The sequence below is a fragment of the Phasianus colchicus genome, chromosome Z (assembly GCF_987193195.1).
Source record: "Phasianus colchicus chromosome Z, bPhaCol1.hap1.1, whole genome shotgun sequence".
Lineage (NCBI taxonomy): Eukaryota > Metazoa > Chordata > Aves > Galliformes > Phasianidae > Phasianus > Phasianus colchicus.
The window spans coordinates 44,560,251-44,577,494 of record NC_143476.1 but is presented as its reverse complement, the minus strand read 5'-3'; the positions used below and the strand labels follow the sequence as shown (position 1 = coordinate 44,577,494).

Below are 17,244 nucleotides of genomic sequence, written 5' to 3'. Positions count from 1 at the left end.
TGATCCACACCGCACTGGAACAGGGGGAAGCTCCTGAGCACTTGACAACATCGTATGGGGCTACATAGCAGAAGTTTTTGAGAAAGGGAAGAAAAAAATTCAAATCCTTTTAAAAGCCATTTTTGCCATAAGGCTAAGTAAGGTCAAGGGAACTGCACAGGAGATCTTGTTCTTGGGAATAAAATGGTAAGATGAACATCATCAGATCCCCAGAGATGTGATCAGTAAAATAACTGCTATGCCTCCACCAACTAGTAAAAAGGAAACACAAACTTTCCTAGGTATTGTGGGTTTCTGAAGAATGCATATTCTGGGTTAGTGGCTGACTGTAAACCTTCTCTATCAAGTGATCCTTGATAGTTTTACATGGGGCCCTGAGCAACAACATACTTTGAACAAATTGAACAGGAGATGGCTCATGCTGTAGCCCTTGGGCCAGTCTGGGCAGAACAAGATATAAGAAATATACTCTATACTGAAGCCAAGGAGAATGGCCCCACTTGAAGCCTTTGGCAGCACAAGGAAGAAAGAGAGGAAGGGAGGAAGGGAGGGAGAAAATGAGGGAAAAGGGGAGGAAGGGAGGAAGACAGAAAGAGAGAGGGAGGGAGAGAGGAAGAGGAGAAGAGGAAGAGGAAAGGGAAAGGGAAAGAGAGAAAGAAAGAGAAAAAAAAAAAGAGGAAGAAAAACAGGAGAAAGAGAAAAAAAGGAGGAAGAAAGAGTGAGAAATAGACAAGAAAGAAAGAAAAAAAGGAAAAAATCAAGAAGAAAGTAAAGAAGGGGAAAAAGAAAAAAAAAGAAAAAAAAAAAAACAGAAAAAGCCAGTAACACATGAAATACTTACACAGTTCTTATAGACACTGACTTTTTCATTACTTTATGGATATATAACTGTCAGCAAAGCACTATCAAAAAAACCTTTTTCTATGAGTAGTATACACTGTACAAGTGATAGTACAAAAGGTGATACACAAGATTGAAATCAGTGTCCTATTTCTACTGAATCAATCCAGTAATAGCACTGCTCATTCCAGTTATTGTTAAAACTAGCTGTTGTCTTTTTGAGATATACCTTAGATATATCTTCTTCTATTTGAGAGCTGCCACTGTAAGTAAGGTGGTATATATATAATTCTTCCTTTTATTTCTTGGAGTTTTGTTGTTGTTGTTATAGGTTGGTTGGTTGGTTCGTTGGTTTGTTGGTTGGCTTTTGTTGTTTTGTTGTGTTCTTTTTCTTTTTACTAAATGTGTCTGAAATATCTTTATTTTCTTATTTTATGGCAGTCAGCACTCAAATATCAGATTAACTAGTAAGGAAAGAAGACAGATAAAAATAGTGCATCCGGAGAGCAGTAAATTGTGTAGAAGTGCTCAATTATTTAATAAAGACAGTTATTTATATCAAGAAGGTCTTTATCACGAGTAGAACTTCACTCATTACTATACATCTGAACATAGAGAAATAATGGAACTGCAGAAGTGGAATTTTACGGTAAGCTTTCACTTACAGAAACTTACTACTCACACCATAAACAAACATTACTTTACAAAGACAGTTTTCATTGCCCATTCCAGTTAGTCTTCTTCCGATTGGTGGAAACCAATAATGCCATCTGGTACAGGAAATTAAGAAATTTCTTGATAATGTAGCTACATCTTTTGAAGTTATTAGGACAAGAAAGTAATGTAATCGCTTTGGTAGTATGTAGTGGTATTTTCAAGTAAAGATACAGGTAAACAAGTTGGGCAGGGTGACTGCAGTAGAATTGAAAAAATGCAGAATGCAGATACAGAGTGCAAGTATGATTGCAAACATCCCAAGAGAATTATCTTAGAGATTGCATGTATCTGACAAAGTCATGCACGTGCACGACAGGAAACAGGTCACTCCCCTGACCCTTCGCAGTGATAGAAGCAAGGACTCTTTCCTTTAGCTTTTCTTTCCTCTGAACGTTTCTATACTGCAAGACCCAAGACGCCTTCAGTTCCCTTTGTAACACCAGCACGCACCTCTTTTGCAGTTACAACATCATGAGGAACTCAAACCGCGTCGCGGCGCAGCGCTCATCCGCGCGGCCCCGCGGGCCGCAAGTCCGCCGGTCGGACCTCCGGAGCTGTCCGTGGTGCTGCCGCCCCCCTACTGCTGGAAGGGGACGGAGCCTAGAGCCAGAGAGCTGGGGTGAGCTCTGCGGGCTTCGGTTGGAAGGCGAGTCACCTGTTTCGGGGGGAACTAGCTGTTGGTTTGCTTTTCTTTGGTTTGGCTTTTGTGTTTTTGTTTTTTGTTTGTTTGTTTTCCCTGTTTGATTGGTTACTTGCTTTGTTGGTTTGGAAGGAAAATGGAGATCAGAGTCTCATCTCGCTCCTGGCGGCAGCTCTGTGCCGCTGCACTGAGCAAAGATCGGAAGAGTTTGCAGTTTAAGAGAAGAAGCAGGAGGGATGTGCCAAGACTCGCGTACTGACGGGTACTGAGGGGACGTGTAGGCAGTCTCGGGGTGGTAAAGCACGTGTTAAGAGACCGCTGCCTTAAGGCAAGAAAGGGAAAAATACAGAACAGGGAAAGAAAAAAAAAAAAGGAGAGAACGGCTACACAGAATAATCGCCCGGCCGCCCCGGCCGCGGAGAGCAGTGGCCGCGCCACTGCGCCGTCCCATGGCCGCCTTTCCCCGTCGGGGCCGCCGCGATGACGCTAACATCAGTCGCCGGGTGAGGCGGAGCCGGCTGGGCCGGACCGGAGCGGGCACGGCTGGGGCGGGCCGGGGCGGAGCGGTACCAGCTGCGGGGAGAAGACAAGCGGCGGGCGGCTCGGGCACAGCCGTGGCCCCTCAGGTGGAGGAGGCTCCGGCGACGGCACCACGCCTGCTGCTCCGAGGCCGGATCGCGCCGCCCGAGAGCTGCCGGGGGTGCGGGCGCGGAGCGGCGGAGACGCGGGCTCCCATGGGCTGGGCTCCCACCGCGGGTCGGCATCGCTGCCAGCCGCGGGCAGCAAGGGACGGGAGGGCGGCAGCTGCGGCAGGGGAAGGGGTCCCGTTGCCCACAGACACGAGGCCGGGCCTGGCCGGGCATGGCTCAGAGAGCGGCCCGCACGGCTGCGGATGAGCTAGCCAACGCCGCCGCCCGCGGCGATCTGCAACGGCTGAGGGAGCTGCTGGACGGCGCGGCCGACCCCAACGCTGTCAACTCATTCGGCCGGACCCCCATCCAGGTAGGGAGGACGGAGAGGCCCTCCGTACCGAAGGATCGGGGCTGAGGGCCGCGTCCCGGGCAATGGCTCTTCGGCGGGCGCGGAGGCAGCCCCGGGACTGAGTGCCGGCGTCGGCCGCACCCCGACAGCTGTGCTGGAACCAGAGCGGCACCACGGTTCCTGTCAGCCTGGTGCAAAGGGGAAAGTCTACAACCGCCGCAAGAAAGAGGTTTTAGTTTCAGCAACCCTGGATCGCATTACTATCAACCATAGGATGATCAAAACCGAGAGCTTTAATGCTCATCTCGCATTAAATGTGCAATAACAAGTAACGAGTCACCTTTTCAGAGAGATTTATCCCTCCGTCAAATCGGTATCTTCTGCTTTACTGTCTGCTATTCTTCACTACTACTACACTTACTATTTCTTCTATCTTTTCCCAAATTAATGATAACAACAACAATAATAGTATGGTGGTTCTTATTATATATTCAGGCTTCTCCATCAAATCGGCATCTTCTACTTTACTGTCTGCTATACTTTACTACTACTACACTTACAACTTTTTTTTCTTTCTTCAAAATAATCATCTTCATAGTACGGTGGTTCTCGTGATATACTCGGGGGGAAAAATAAGTAAATCAGTGGTTTGTTCAAAGACTCCTTGAAGCAGAACCAGCCAGTGTACAGTCCTGCCTGGCAGCCCAGCAGACATATGCTCATCAGTCTTCGAGGAGCTGAATCGTAGTGCTGTGAACGCAAAAAAAGCGCCCTCAGGAATTTAAGCTACATTTATAAAGCCGATTTAATTTCTCTGGTCGCTCTAGACAGATTCCTCTTAAATTTTCAAAATAAAACGAAACTCGGGTAATCTGAGAAGCTGTATTTAAGATACGCTGGAATTGTATGCAAAACTCTCTCCATAAAATGTCGGTGCTGCATTTCTCCAGAGGCGCGGATCTGAGACCGCCCTCCGACATGTTTTTTTGGCACCTTTGTGCAGCACAGATTTGCTCCGCGAGCTGAACGCACGGCGCTGGGAAAACGGCGGTTCAGACACCGCCCGTGAGTTCGGAGGCTCTCCTCTGCCCGGGCTTGGTGCCGAACAGAGTGGGAGCGAGGCTGCGGGCAACGACGCTTCCCTGCTCTCCCGAGCCCTATGGGAAAAGTTTCCCGGGGAGAAGCCGACGACCAGCTTCGTTCTGCGGGCGCGGTTCCGCGCCATCGCGATTCGGGGCCGCGCGAGTTTGCGTGGAGGTGCGTGATGGAAAAGGAGAGCTTCCTCTCTGTCCTCAGCCGCGCTGCCGCACGGATCTCCGCGGCCGCCCCGCGCTACCGCCGGGCCCCGTTCTTCCAAGAGCCCCTGGAGCTCCTCGGCGGCCTCTCCGCCTCCTCCGCTCTGCTGCGAGGCAGGAGCGGAGAGCCCGCGGCTGACGCTGTGTCCGTCCTTCTCCCCGCAGGTGATGATGCTGGGCAGCCCGCGGGTGGCCGAGCTGCTGCTGCAGCGCGGCGCCGACCCCAACCGGCCCGACCCGCGCACCGGTTGCCGCCCCGCACACGACGCGGCCCGCGCCGGCTTCCTGGACACGCTGGCGGCTCTGCACCGCGCCGGGGCGCGCCTCGACCTGCCTGACGGCCGCGGCCGCCTCCCCCTGGACGTGGCGGCCGGGGGCCCGCACGGCCCGGTCGGCTGCTACCTGCGGCGGCCGCCGGCGCTGCCGCGAGCACCCCTCTCCTGATTCATTGATTGGCGTCCGGACCGTGCTCCCACCGGGATGCAGCAGGTATTAGAGGGATGTGTGGATTTTAGCAAGCTGCTCTTTATACGAGTCTGTGTGCTGCCGTGCTCTTGAACCTCCCCCCCCACCCCCCGGCCTTCCCCTTTCGCACGGGAGTTCAAACACTGTGAAGAGATGAAGGAATTGCTCCCTTCGCGTTGTGTCCGAGCTTTCTGAGAAGTCTCGGTCCGAAGCTTCCCTCTCCCCTGCCGAGCCCCGCCTTCATCCACACGAAGCGGCTTCCCCCCGCAGCTTTTGAGCCGAACGAGGCGGCGGGGCCCACCACTCTGCCTTGCAAAATCAGAACAGCGGGAAACGAAGGTTTTGGTAAACACCTCCTGCCAAACACGCAAGGTGCCGCGGCATGTTGGTACATGAGCCCGTGGTACATCTGTGGCTCCTCTCACGGCGTCAACAATCACGGGAAGAAAATAGCGATTTGTGCCTCTGCAAGCCCGACGCCGCCCTCGCTTGAAGGAATACGCGCAGGTGACCTGCTCCGATCCGCTGCGAGTTTACAGTATTCTGAAGGAAATCACCATGGCTGCAAAACGAAAACACCGCAAAACTAAAAATTAAAACTCGGACTTTCATGTGTCTCTGATTTCTCCAGGCTGCCCAAAACCGGCGCGTATGGCAATGAAAGAACCACGCCGATAAGTTCTGGCTTTGCAGTGGGTCCGCTCCCGGAGGAGCAGCGCGCCGCAGCGGGGAGAGCCGAGAGGTTACGTGAGTCCGCATCCTTTCTGTGTCACCGGGACGGAGCGCAAAATCGGAGCAGCAGATCGGGCAGCAGCGGCCCCACGCCGCAGCTCTGTGCGCTCCGCAAAGCGTCTGGAGAGAGTTTCAAGGAAAAGGATATCGATTTGCGTTCATAGCCTCCGCCTCGTTCACATAAAAGATAATAAATATACTAGTAAGTGTAACTTATTGGAATATATAATTATCACAACGTGATCTCGTGCAATTTGCGCTTTATAATTAGTTTGTGTAAACTGACACTCCGTAGATATGAAGTTTTACCGTTTATGAATTTAATGCATGTATGTAATGAAGATACAAAAACGCTCAAAGTATGTGTATAAAAGCATTGCGGTGGTACATCAAGCCTATATGTGTGCTTATCGGTTATTTATATATGTAATACGTTTGTGCTTTTCTGTGTTCACTATTTATGCTCACGAGGATGTACAAGAAGCGCACATTAAATATAAAACAAATGTGAAACACTTGCTTCTCATGAGAATGCCTAAGATGTTTATTATGCACATGTATTTATGTAGAAAACACTTGATAAGAAAACGCAACGTAAGGTGATACTTCTTCGGGCTGTACGCTGCTGTGTGTCGGTGCCTGAGCCAACGGGGACAGAGCCGGGTACGGCTGCGGGGTGATCGGCGGGACAAAACGGGGCTGGGGATGGAGCTCAGCCCTATACCCTCTCTTCATGTAATAATAAGGATCTGATGGGCCGCTCTCCTGACCTCAGTCAGGCCAGGATTCGTATTAAAAGATCCTTTTCGCCAATCACCAGAACTCTATTTAAAATACTTTCGTTGTCAGAATATCCGTGTTAAGGATAATGAAAGAACATCAAGAGCAGCAACGCATAAAACCGGTAGTAATACCCAGCGCCCCAGGGCCGCCCTCGCAGAATATCAGAAGCCAATAGCGCGAATAGCCGCAGCTGTGCCCCGCGGCACGGCGTGGGAGCATCACCCGCGCCCGGCCCACGGCACAGGACACTCACCGGGCGGATGGTCTTCGTGCAGGAGGCTGGAAGCTGGGTGCCCTCCCTGGAAATAAAGCAGTTATCAGCAGCGAGCGGCAACGGCAAGGAACATTTCCAGCGCTCCCCGAAAGCGCTGAGTTAAGCGCGGCTCACAGCCCGCACTTCTGACACGGGACAGCAGCAGAGGCCGGGGCTCAGCGCCCGGGTGCTGGGATCCTTTGGCCGCACACGCGCACCGCGGACGCTTTTGATGCTGAGGTGCGCGTCGTCAGAGGGGAAGTGAGGGAAAAAAAAAAAAAAAATAGTCTATCGAAAAGCCGCTTTCATTTCGAAATGGCCGTTCTCAGTCACTCGTTTCCCAGGCTCGAAATCGGACTCGGTCCAAGGGAAAGTATCACGGGATGCCCTTTCCGCAGCTCTGCCGTTAGGCTGCTCCGTGTCCAGGCACAAGCAGACTCCCATCCATATCGCTGTCATTTCTGTTTGTCCAGCCCGGTGCAGGAGGCGTGCGCTAGAGGCGGAGAGACTGCACACGCACACATACACAGCTGCACTTACCCCTTCCCCCCCCCCCCCCCATTCCCCCTCGCAGGCTCCCTGGAGTCCATGCGCACCCCCACCTTTTCCTCCCGACCCGATCCGACCCGATCCGACCCGACACGAAGTGGCAGAGACGCACCCGCAGCAGCGGCCCCGCGACCTCACGAGGTACCGCACCCCCCGGGCGCAGCCCCCGCCGCTTTGCGCGCTTCTCGCGGCCCCTTCAAAAATCGCACCGGGACACTGAGAGACACGAACGAGGCAGGGAGAGGGGTGAGGGTAGGGGCAGCCGATTACCCGTTTCTGCTACTTGGCGCGGAGGGATGAGATCCGCTTTTTATGTCTTTAATTATCATCTCTCATTCCGCTTCGCAACGGCCCCGTGCCGCGTTCAAATGGCCATGTGACGAGGAAATAGCTGCTCGTCTGGCCGGGGTTGACCCGGGGCTGTTAAAGCGGCAGCGATCCGCTATAGCAGCCGCGGTGCTGCTCGCGGGGACGCCAGAACGTTTGCAACCTGCATCACTTCCAGCGGCACAGCGGGGAGCGAGAGTCCGCAGAATAAAGTAATAATAATAATAATAAAGAGAGAGATCGCAGTTCTGCAAGGAAAACCTGTGAAGTGGGGGGAGGGGGGAGAGAAGAGAAGGGGGAAGAGGGGAGGGGGGGGGAGGTAAAGGAGAGGGCAAGGACGTGTCGTCAGGGCTTTATTTGAAAGCCTGGAGGCGCCCTGCGATTGGCCGCCCTCTGCGCCCGTTCAGCGGCGGAGCTCCGCGGGCAGAAGGCCGACGGCCGCCCCCGCCCCATCCTCCGCCTCCCGCCCGCTTCGAGGCGGGAGCCCCGGCAGTGGGAGGTGTTCCGACACAAAGGGGCGGGGAGGAGAGGCGGAATGAGACGGAGTTAGCCACGCGGAAAGGGGAAAAAAAAAAAAAAAAGAGAGAGAGAGAAAATAAAAAAAAAAAGGGGGGGGGAAAAAAAGAGGAAAAAGAAATCTTCACCAATGAATGGAGAGTGAGAGGGCCGACTTAAGACAGGGGCCCTGCGGAGGGAACGCATTTCCATCGCGGCTCTCCGGGGGCTCTCCCGCTCCCATGTCCCCTCGGATAAGGTGCACCGTCCGCTTTCGGCGCGCCCGCCGCCGGCCTCTGTCCCTCTCGCTGCTCCGGCGCATCTTGCGCGGGGTTGCCGCTGTCTTGCGGCGCTCCGGGGCGCTTCGCCGCGTTCTGCGCCGGGTCCTGAGGAGGAGGAACCGGGGCAGCTCCCGGCCCAGGTACAGCGGGGGGCGGCGGGGCCGGGAGGGCCGAGCGGCAGCGGCACGGGGCCCGCGTGCGTCGTTCTCTCCCCCTTCTCCCATTCTATTTTTTTTTTTTTAAGTTTTTTTTTTCTTCTTTCTTTTTCTCTTTTTCTTCCTTCTTTTTCTTTTTCTTTTTCTTTTTCTTTTTCTTTTTTTTTTCTTTTCTAAATACAAATGCAACTCGGCAAACCAGCAGGTGGTTGGCAGGTTATGTCTGTCTTTTCTCTCTCTTTGGGAAGTAATTTCTCTTCCCCTATGCATAACTTAAAGCAGAACAGCGCAGCTTCGATCACGCTATCTGTGATCTCTCCACTTCGAAGGCATAAAACGGCCGTGGCCGTCCCAGCAGTGTCTCTTTTCCTCACCGTAAGCGGGCAGAAATGCAACTCCAGAGTCTTTAGAGACATTTCCCCTATTTCAGATGGCAAGAGTGGGTCGCTGTGACTCTGCACAGCGCAGCTTAGGCCTCGGTCGTTATACGTAATTGCGTGTGTAAGGAAAAAATTAAAAAGCTTTTGGTTCTGATGAAAAGATGGGGAGCGCTTTGCAAAATGCTCTCAGAGAATTGTGTGAGTTCACAGCCGCCTCCAATAGGGAGCACGGAGTGGAGCCGTTTAGACAAAGTTAGAAGAGAAGGACTGTCTAAATAATTGCATGGAAATATTTTCAAAAAGAAAACTAAATGCAGATTAAAAAAAAAAAAAAAAAAAAAAAAAGCAGAAAACCCCACAGCCATAAATCTGCTTAACTATGAGGCTCGAGGAGTGGCTGCAAAGCAACTCTGCCTGCCCACTCCCAGCTGCACCACCAGCAGTACTTTCTGGCTCACAAGCCTTGGAATATTATATATGAAATGAATCTCAGTAACAAAACCCAGTTTTGCTCGTTATCTCCAACCACTTAGTTTGTTGTATTTTTAGTAGGCCTAGTTCCCTCATTTTGCAGTAAGTACATGAAAAAGAAACCACGAGCTCTGACCCCTAAAAGCACTGATCTCAAATATAAAACAGTTGATCCAGAAGTAAATGCAGTAGTAAGGAAGAAGAAAAAATACAAATAAAAACAAGCAATGAAACAGGAAAGCCTTCAGGGCTCGGGCACTGTGGCACTTCATTTTGTTTGTTTTTCTCCTTGTTTTCACACTAGTTTTAAATACGGCTTTTTCTTTCTTTCTCCTTTTACTTTCTCACTGAGGAGATGGAAGTCTAACACACCACTCTAGTCTCCGAATAGTCGGATAACACTGAAAATCAGGTTCTAAAGGAAAGGGAGTATTTCTAAGACAAGTCTATGTATCTGAAAAGGCGAAAATCTTGTTTTGCTTAATTTTACTGCTCTCAAAACGAAATGTAATGGTGTTAGAGTTCCATAGGTAGCACGCGAGAATTCTGGCAGCTTGAACCCCTAAACGCAGCATTTCCAGGCATAGCTTGCAGGAAGATGGTGGCTTTGCAATCTATTTCAGAGAGGGGGGAGGGCAAGGGGGAAATAAAAAGCAAGTTTGGACTTATAAAAGCTCTCATTTCGTAAATAATAAACTTAGAAATACGCTCCTTTCGCCTTTATTTCCTATTTATGGAGTCATCTCTTCTCCTCGAGAACGGTTCCAAATAAAATTGCTTAATTCAGTAGAACCGGGAGGATGTTATTAAGGATGGAGGATGGGGTGGGGGGACAGGATCAGTGCCCCCTCACAGGTGGTACCGGGGGTGCTCGGAGCCGCGGCCGTCCTGTGCAGCTGCCGGCAATTACGGGCTGTCGGTCGAGGCGCTACGAAGTGTGACAAAGCTGCGCGCCCTGGCCTATTCTTTCTTTCTTTCTCTCTTTTAATCTGCAGAAATCTACAGCTATCTGTTAAACAATGTAAAATATTCTGCCTGTTTGCCTTTTTTTTTCTTCTTCTTCATTTCTTTTTTTTTTCTTCGTGTGTTTTCGTTGTTAGTTGTTCTGAAGGAAGGGAACCGCTTGCCCGGCGAACAGCGCGTTGCTTTTTGTGACCTCTGAGCTGGTTGTGCGGAACGTTGTTTTCCTTTCTGATGGTTCCATGTCTCAAAATGGAGCGGAAAAAAAATAGAAAAAGAAATGCACATATCTTTTATTTCTTCTGAAGGGAGGGTGTGTGTGCGAGAGGACATTTTAAGGATATATTCCCATTATTTATGACAGCAGATTACATTTAGAAAGTGCTTTGTTTAAATCAGGCGAATTGGAAAACTGCAAACTGGTATATTTGTGTGTGTGTGTGTGTGTGTGTGTGTGTGTGTGTATCTATTTACTGCTGTTTGTTCTGGGGTTTTATGCCATCTTTCATGAACAGCCTGGTGTAGTATTAAATGGGGAGGTTGGTAGCCCTGTATGTGGCAGGGGGTTGGAGCTTCATGATCCTTGAGGTCCCTTCCAACCCGGGCCATTCTGTGAACAAGAAACATTTATTTCACAGCTTTTCAAAATCTAACAGTAAGGTGCTGAATTTTCCGGCTATTGAGAAATATGTGCAACATATTCAGAGGCTTTAAGCCGAGAAAAATTTCATCTATTTCTGCTCTTTAGTTTGGTTTCGTTTTTAGCAGAACTCTGAACGTCACTCTTTTTCCCGATGGCAAACCTTGTCACTTCCACACCACTTTTCCATCGCACCCTCCAGGAATGCCCCCGTGCTCCTTTCTTTACCTACTGACTTCTGACCGAGTGCGGTCCCTTTAGTTTCTCCTTTTTAGGACTTTACTCACCCCCTAAACTCATTACCAAAATATTTGTTAAAACATGAAATAATTCAAACAAATCTTTTGAAAGATGTCGATCTTTATTTTTATTTTATTTCTGTGGTAATGTGTGAGGACGGCGCTTTTTCTCCTTTTCAGTTTTACCTTCTTTTTGAGAAGGCTGGGTTTTCTGAGCTTCAGACACGATGCAAAACTGATGCCTTTGGTGCATCTCCTCCATTTTGTGTGCCGTTTTAGATTCCTATACTGTAGTATAGCACCATAGTGTAAAAATGAATCTATTTTCGGTGTTAAAGATCTGGAGCAAAGATACCAAAAAGAAAAAAGGAGAAATGGAAGCTACGTGGTCTATTTAATGTGAATTAATTTCCTTTTCCTTTAGGAATGCATCTTTGCAATAAAGTTGTTCTGGGGAGAGAAGTTGGCTTTTCCTTATCCCCAGGTTGTAAGTGGAACATCAGGACTGTTTTCAAAACACAGCCACACAGACTCAGCTATTACTTCCTCTACTTCTGCTATGACTGTGTTGTTACATTTTGATTAATTGGAGGTCGTTCATTCGTAGTAGAATTGTGCAAAAGAGGACTTGCTGTTTGGGGGAAGTATCATGTGATTTCTAGTGTGCCAGTCGTGCACCTGTGTGCAGGTTGGTGGTCACGCAGTTGTTGGGAGGATCTGTAATTCTTGGCACAGAACTGCACCTGCCGTTTGGTGCCATCCTGACAGGTTTCATATGAGATAGAATGGCCTGGGTTGGAAAGGACCACAGTGCTCATGTAGTTTCACCCCCCTGCTATGTGCCAGGGTCGCCAACCACCAGACCAGGCTGCCCAGAGCCACATCCAGCCTGGCCTTGAATGCTTCCAGGGATGGGGCATCCACAGCCTCCTTTGGGCAACCTGTTCCAGTGCCTCACCACCCTCTGGGTGAAAATCTTCATTTAGAACGGATGGCGATGCAGATGCTGTCTGGCTCAGCTGGTAACTTCTTAACTTATAAATCTACTGATGTTTGAGCGCAGATTTCTGTATTTCCCCACAGTTTCTCTCTTCACGCTTATTACCACGCATAGAGCACGCCAAGAGTGGCACTTTGCCTGTGGCGTGGGTGAAACTTTCCCCTTCGTTTATCTGAGTTCCCGGACTTCTTTAAGAAATGCACATTTCAGCCGTGCTTGTTGTTTTTGGTAACTGATTTTTACAGCCGCCAGACCAGAACTGCTGCTTGCGGGTGCTGGGTGAGGAGGGACTAGAAAACCCCAACTGATGGAATATCCACCATCTCCGATGGGCCTGAGAAGAAAGGAGGAAAAAAAAAAAATAGGATGAAAGAAAAGAGAGCGAGAGCGATGTGTCTATATAGTATTACATACTATACTATACATACATACTACATATAGACACATTGCTCTCGCTCTCTTTTCTTTTTACATAGTATATAAAAAGAAAATGAAGACAATAAATCCTCTCCAACCAACGGGGACTTGGAAGGATTACTCACTACGAGGATGCGGGGACTTACTACGGGGGCAGGGAGGTATTTCTATTGGGTCACTGTAGGAGCTCACTCACACCGTGACGGCTAGGCTAAAACGTGGCGAGGCTTTTTCCTTTTTCCTTTTTTTTTTTTTTTTTTCCCCCTTCTCTTTCTTCTTCCCATTTCTTTCTTTTTTTCTTTTTCTTTTTTTTATTTTTTCCCTTCCTTTCTTCCTTTTTTCTTCCTTTTATTTCTTCTCCCCCACCCCCCAACCTTTTTTTTTTCCCCCTTCCTTTCTTTTTTTTTGCGCTCGTTCCTGTGACTGTCTCTTTCCCCCCCTGTAGGTGAGCAGAAATGCAGCCCCGGAGGCTTTAGAGATATTTCCGCAATATCAGATGGCCAAAGTAGGTCCCTGTAGTTTTGCACAACGCAGATTAGGTCGTTACATTATGTGTGTAAGGAAAAATAAAACAGCTTCTGGTTCTGATGAGGATATGGGGAGCATTTTGCAAAATGCTCTCAGAGCACCCTGAGAGGAATCCACAGCCGTCTTTGCAGAAAAAGTTAGAAGAGAAGGACTGCCTAAATAATTGCCTGAAAATATCTGAAACAAATAATAATAAAGAATGAAAATTATATATATTAAAAAAAAAAAAATGGGATTAGGAAACTTAGGTCGAAGGAAAAAAAACAACCACCTTCCTTATTTTGTTTTCAACGTACGCTAATTTCTCTGGAGTTTATCGGGGCATTGGCGGTATCCCCCGATCGCAGCAGCCTTCCGTCTCCTCCTTCCCCTGGCTTCCTTCGGGTTTCTGCATCTGAGGGCGACGGGACGAACTCTGCTCCGAGCGGGGCTGAGCGAGGCGGTCTGCGCAGTCCTTGGTGCGGTTCCTGCGGAACCGGCTGTCCCGCAGCGAAGCCTCCCGGTACGGGACAGACGGAAGGGCGGGGGAAACGCTCAGGGAGTGCGGCTCTGAATCGTCTGTGGGGGACCCTCGCAGCGGGTTGGAGCGGCACTCGCCCGGCTGGGTCTCTCAGCGGTTTTCCTACCTACCGGAGGCTCCTACGCGTGCCGGGGCGAAGCAGCTCCCTGCTGCCGGGTGCAGGGAGAACGATCGCGGGCTTCCTGCCGGGCATGGCTCTCTTCCTCATCCTGGCTGTCCGCACCCGCCGGCGGCGGTCTGACACGACAGACCCCGGATCCAACTGTCGGTAGTCGCGGAGCAGGGCAGCCCCGTTCCCCCGGGGCAGCTGGGAAGCCGGTCCTATCGCAGCCTCCCTCTGCCTCGGGAGGCCTCCGCCTGCACCTCCTCCAGCGCGGGGCAAGAGCGGGCCACGTTCCTCCTACCCGAACCGCGGGAGGACGGAGGGGACGTAGCCCCCACCAGCGAGGAGGAGAATCCCCGTAGATAGGAACGTGGAGCATCGTCCCCTATCCTCTCCTTCCTCGGCGGTGCCCTCGCGGTGCCGCAGCCCCCACCAAGCTCTCGGTGGGGCTGAACCTCTGCGCGGATTCACCGCAGCAGTCAGAGCCACGCCCGGGGCTGAGGCCCCGCAGTGGAGAGGAGCGAAGCGAAGCGATGCGGGACATGGGTGGACGGGCGGCCGCTCGCGGTGACATCATGGGCGTGCGGGTGCTGCTGGAGGCGGTGAGAACCCAAATGGGACCAAACCCTTCGGGATAACCCCGCTGCAGAGGGGGGCTGCCCCGGGACATGGCGGCGGTGGCCGGCAGGAGAGGTTTGAGAGCACCGCGATTTCTGTCGTTACTATTTTATGTGTTGTTATTACCGGGATCGCCTCGAGGTTATGCCTGAATTTAAGCATGTGGTTTTCAGAGCCACCTTCTTCTCTCATAGGCATAGCTGGGGTTTAGGGGGCACTGCTGGCATCAAACGAGTTGTACCACAGGGTACTGAAAATTAGGACTGCGCCCCTAAAATCCACCTCCGCAGTGTTCGGGGAGTTGGCATCACTTCGATGCTTTCAAGAACATCTTTTTCTTTCCCAAAAGAAGTCAGAGTTGTGACTGTCTGCCACAAAAGGGAGTAAAGGAAATTCTGACTGAACACGAGGAAAAATGTCCTTACTGTGGGGTTGGCGGAGCACCGGAGCATGCTGAGCGAAGAGGATCTTCGATCTCCTACTCTTGAGATAATGAAAGCCGTCCTGGATGCTTTTCTGTGCAACCCAGTGCAGGGAATAGCAGGGTTTGGACTAGTCGGTCTGCAAAGGTTATTTCCAATCCCTCCGACTCTGTGATTCGGTAATATTTTCCCGAGAAAGAACAGCACAAGAGATCACGTAGGAATTGTAGCAGAGCCGATTTTTTTTTTTTTCTTTGCAACAAGACACTGCCAGTAAACTGTCTTATTAGCATTTTTGCTATTCAGTATTTATCTGTAAAAGCGACGTTCATTCTTAGGAGTTGCAAGCATCGATGCGCAATGGACTTCCTTTCTGAGGACTTTGAGAAGTAGCAGCGCTTACCGATGTACTTAAACCGAATCTTTTAAATGCTTATTGAACAACTAATTGCTGCGATTCAAATTGCGGCCATGTGTCTCATGAAAAAAAAGTTTTCTCGAGTTCTCATCAGCTAAGCTGAGCAGCCAGCTTGGTCCTTATACTTTTATGTGACAGGAAATATTTTCCTGAAATAGGTTGCAGATGGAAAGAGACAGTGAACACCGAGACAATTATTCGTTTTGTGTTTACTCTGTGTTCAAATTCCAGAATGAAAAAGGTCTCAGTCTCTCACTTTTTTTTTTTTTTTTTTTTTTGGTTGTTGTTGTTGTTGTATTGTTTTTCTCTCATTCTCCTCCCATGTCAGTGTGAGACATAGTTCTGTTTCCCTCAGAACAGCTTTGTAAAGCGGCTGCCAGGCTGACGTGGGCTCTGTGTTTCTGAAAAACTTAATCTGAACGGGAACTTGTTAATTATGAGAACAGTAAGCGTTTCAGCTCTTGTGTTATAAATGAAACAAAATATCTGTGGCCCATCACATCAGTTTGAGAAAGAAAAAAAGAGTAACTATCGTCTCAAGACATTTTCTCCAGTGTTAAAACTCTGTTTACTAAAGTCAGCATCGAGAATCCACCAGGAGAATGAAAGAATTAAAACCTCGAGGGATGTTTCTTTGTTCAGCACGATCGGACCTGCCAAGAGTATCTGCTGTTGCAGAGCGACTTTAGCAGCTGGGAGATTTTGTGCATTACTCAGCAGCTCTCCTTGCTCGTTCGAAAAGGAGTGCACGCTGAGCGACGGCTGAGAGAGCAGAAGAGCTCAGTGCGAAGGGCGGGAGGGAAAAGAGCCCGAGGTGAGGGAGATCAGCTCAGCGGTGCGCGTTCCGACCGCGCGGTGTGGGATGCAGAGCCGCCTTCCTCGTTGGTAAATGTGTGTTACTCTGATGTGTGTGTGTGCGCAAATGGTGTGCATGCACACTCGTACATATATAGTTTTGATATGTGGTATTTTATATATGCGCTGTAGTGTTATGTTGTTATGCTGTGTCGTTGAACACTTTCGATTCAGGCCATTTTGTGATTCTATCATAGAATCACAGAATCATAGCATGTCCTGAGTTGAAAAGGACCACAGTGATCATCTAGTTTCAACCCCCTGCCATGTGCAGGGTCGCCAACCACCAGACCAGGCTGCCCAGAGCCACATCCAGCCTGTGAATGAAAAACTTTCTCCTAATAGCTAACCTAACCTTCCCCTGTCTTAGTTTAAAACCATTCCCCCTTGTATTGTAATATGTCCTGTACTACGTCCTAAAATTCTATGATTCATTACGTTCAATCATATTCTATTCTACCGCTGATGTATGAGTATCACATATTATAATTTATACTATATACTAAGTAATACGTAATATCCGTTTGATTATACCAAATAAGATCTAATTTATTACAGTGTGCACCAGCGCGCACTGAGATACTGCAATACCCAGTCTGCAAACAGTGCACAGCCCATCCCTCATTGAATCCCCGAGCGCGCTGCTGCGTCCCTGTGCGGGCTGCGTGCGGCTGACGCTGTGTCCGTCCTTCTCCCCGCAGGTGATGATGCTGGGCAGCCCGCGGGTGGCCGAGCTGCTGCTGCAGCGCGGCGCCGACCCCAACCGGCCCGACCCGCGCACCGGTTGCCGCCCCGCACACGACGCGGCCCGCGCCGGCTTCCTGGACACGCTGGCGGCTCTGCACCGCGCCGGGGCGCGCCTCGACCTGCCTGACGGCCGCGGCCGCCTCCCCCTGGACGTGGCGGCCGGGGGCCCGCACGGCCCGGTCGGCTGCTACCTGCGGCGGCCGCGAGCACCGACAGGTCCGACCCCCGCCGTCCCACCGAGCCCGGGCGGAGCGCGCTCGGCGAGCCTCCAAGAAAACGCGCAAGAAGGCACCGCACTGCCATGAGCGGCCCCGACGGTCCTTCCTCCCCCCCCCCCCCCCCCCCCGCCTCCCCTCCCGCAGCGCCGCAGAAGGATCGCCGGACCTGGAGGATGGAGAACAAACATTCCGTCG

General features: G+C 50.5%; 2 protein-coding genes across 2 annotated transcripts; both read left to right on the top strand.

Moving 5' to 3' along the window:
• The first annotated feature begins 2,754 nt into the window (after positions 1–2,754).
• On the top strand, positions 2,755–6,011 carry LOC116236213 (cyclin-dependent kinase 4 inhibitor B-like). The gene is made up of 3 exons (XM_090131632.1): positions 2,755–3,199; positions 4,639–4,962; positions 5,570–6,011. The coding sequence occupies exons 1-2, from the start codon at positions 3,059–3,061 to the stop codon at positions 4,915–4,917; spliced, it is 420 nt and encodes a 139-aa protein (XP_089987758.1). The 5' UTR covers positions 2,755–3,058; the 3' UTR covers positions 4,918–4,962; positions 5,570–6,011.
• Positions 6,012–7,257: 1,246 nt separating this feature from the next.
• Positions 7,258–17,156, top strand: LOC149912924 (cyclin-dependent kinase 4 inhibitor B-like). The gene is made up of 2 exons (XM_090131631.1): positions 7,258–7,396; positions 16,786–17,156. Exons 1-2 carry the CDS (start codon positions 7,295–7,297, stop codon positions 17,134–17,136), a joined length of 453 nt encoding a protein of 150 aa, XP_089987757.1. The 5' UTR covers positions 7,258–7,294; the 3' UTR covers positions 17,137–17,156.
• The last annotated feature ends 88 nt before the right edge of the window (positions 17,157–17,244 follow it).

What these genes read in the sequence shown, in the direction of transcription:
- LOC116236213 (XM_090131632.1), top strand. Translation starts at nt 3,059, where the DNA reads ATGGCTCAGAGAGCGGCCCGCACGGCTGCGGATGAGCTAGCCAACGCC. An exon ending in TCGGCCGGACCCCCATCCAG is followed by an intron (nt 3,200 to 4,638) that starts GTAGGGAGGACG and finishes TTCTCCCCGCAG; the next exon opens with GTGATGATGCTGGGCAGCCC.
- LOC149912924 (XM_090131631.1), top strand. Translation starts at nt 7,295, where the DNA reads ATGCGCACCCCCACCTTTTCCTCCCGACCCGATCCGACCCGATCCGAC. An exon ending in CGGCCCCGCGACCTCACGAG is followed by an intron (nt 7,397 to 16,785) that starts GTACCGCACCCC and finishes TTCTCCCCGCAG; the next exon opens with GTGATGATGCTGGGCAGCCC.